Below are 2,293 nucleotides of genomic sequence, written 5' to 3' on the forward strand. Positions count from 1 at the left end.
GTTTTCACTGATCTCTTTTGAACTTGGAGTTACTGAGTCTGTGGAGATCTCCTTGCTACCTATGTCTCCATATCCTTATAACACTGACCAGTCTTCACCAAGTCACAGTACAGTAAAATATCACATTTCAGGGCTGAGCTTGTTATCTGCAGAGACTGGGAAAGAATGTTCTTTGATGTTCACTTGGCTAGATATCAGATGCTTCTTTTTCCTCCTGTGATTTACCAAGACTTAGAGAAGTCTTTACCCCTGCTAAAAGATAAAAGAGAAAATCTCATCTCATATGTCTCATTGAAAGTGTTGTTCATGTCTTCTGGGACAATCACACTGCAGCACTTGCAGACAAAGAATTCCCCTCAAACAAATATCCTAGGTTTTCTCTTCATTCCAGTTGGCAGATTGAGTTCCTGCTACTATCATCTGGTTTATCTTACCAGAAAAAGTCTTCAAGCATTGCTGTTACCAGCTTCTCCTAGTTTATTCCCCTGTCATCTTTGAAAGTTAAATTTCTATGATCTAAAGAGATACAAGAAGTATAACAAGGAACAAGAACAGACTATCCAGATTAAAATTTATATTTTGTGATAGACTAAATAAGGTGTCGGTATTTTCCAGCTTTAAGTAACTTTAAAATACCAGATTTTGACAGCTAGATCAAAGAGTAGGAATTATGGACTAAGTTTGGCCACTGGGATGAGCAAAACTTAGGAATCCTTTTTCTGACTGGTAAAACTGTGGAAGTGAGCTGTGCATAAGCAGTTTCTATTGCAGTGCACAATGCCTATTTCTGCATTCAGAAAATTTGCATTCATCAGCAACAAGACTTTTTCTCAAATTCCTTTCAATTCAAGCTATTCTCTTCTGAATTTATTGTGCTAGCATCTGAAGAATTAAATTGATTATCTGTTATTTGATTTGAAAAGGACATCTATGTGAGCTCAAAAGATTCAAATAATGAATGCTAATGCTGAAAAACTCCCACTCAAACCCTGCAAATAAATACTAAAGAAGTAGATAGTGACCAGGTAATTTGTAAGGAAAGACTGCACAGCAACAGGAAAACAATTAAATAGCTGTCTGTCTGTCTGTCTGCCTATCTATCTATCTATCATCTATCTCCTGTGCACTAAGGTATTATACAAATCATAGCACTACTGTGCATGTAAATATGTGACCATGTTCTAAGTAGTCACATCAAGAGTTAAATTTGCTTGAAAACTCCCATTTTAAAATTGAATTTGCTTATAACCCTTGCATATTTGAGCTTCTTTGTTTAAAGTCTTTTGTGTCAAGTTGGGTTTTTTTTGCAGATTAGTTAGGTGACAAGTGTAAAGAGGAAGCATTGGAAAATATCTTGATCAAGACAAAGAAATGTAAACCCTTGCCTATTCAAACACAAAGCTGAAACTTCAGAAGCGAGGAAATGCCAAAATAAACTTTTTCATTTTGCCTTCTTTCTGTTTCTCTGTCCTCAGTAGGAGAGTTTAATCTGTAATCAGATATTTTCCCACGGAGTAACTCTGCCTCCCTCAGGTCACAGGCTGGAAGCACAACAAGCAACAATTAATTTAACAATTTCTGCTTTGGGAAGAGAAGTTTTAGTGGACATTCTAGGAACCCTCTGTGGTGCTTTTTTTTTTTTTTGCAGCAACAGCTGTACGTGGGATCCGAGGCGCTCATAGCCCAAGTGAAGTTCCACCAGTGCGACATGTACGGCACGGCCTGCGCCGACTGCTGCCTGGCTCGGGACCCCTACTGCGCCTGGGACGGCATCGCCTGCTCCCGCTACTACCCCACGGCAGTGCAGGCCAAGAGGTGAGAGCCCCTGCTTCCTCTGGTACTCTTTTTACAAATATCTACGTCAACAGGTTCTACTGCTGTCCCGATCCGACCCAGGGGGGTACAGATGGAGGGGTTGATTTTTTAGGTGCAAAATAACCAAAAAGGCACAGAGGATTTACAGCAACAAATCAGATACAGTTTTATTGAAAATCACAGCAGAATGGCGTTGGTGAAAGGGGGGAACCGGAGAGAAGAGGAAAAGACAAGGAAAAAGAGGGAGGAAGGAAAAGGATATGGGTTATAGCTACCAAAACCGTGGTCTTGCTTCTCGTGGTCCAGCTGTCAGAGGTCCAGCAGGGTACCAGGTCTTGGGGAGATCTCGAAGGGACGGCTGTTCTGGGACCCTAATTATACTGTTGTTTGTTGGGGGAAGGGAATCAATTTCACAACCGAAATCACGAAAAGGGGGGAAGAACACAGAACTCGGGGTACAGGTACACAGAGTTATCAG

The 2,293-nt window shown here is 40.8% G+C and overlaps 1 protein-coding gene across 1 annotated transcript in view; it reads left to right on the top strand.

Annotated features, from left to right (window-relative positions):
• SEMA3E (semaphorin 3E) overlaps positions 1-2,293 on the top strand; it is a 130,661-nt gene that overhangs the window by 115,908 nt on the left and 12,460 nt on the right. The window contains exon 14 of the mRNA XM_005428281.2: positions 1,649-1,815. Within this exon, the coding sequence (XP_005428338.1) occupies positions 1,649-1,815 (167 nt within the window). The remainder of the gene's footprint in view (positions 1-1,648; positions 1,816-2,293) is intronic.

This window comes from Geospiza fortis, unplaced genomic scaffold, assembly GCF_000277835.1.
Source record: "Geospiza fortis unplaced genomic scaffold, GeoFor_1.0 scaffold732, whole genome shotgun sequence".
In the NCBI taxonomy this organism is placed as follows: Eukaryota; Metazoa; Chordata; class Aves; order Passeriformes; family Thraupidae; genus Geospiza; species Geospiza fortis.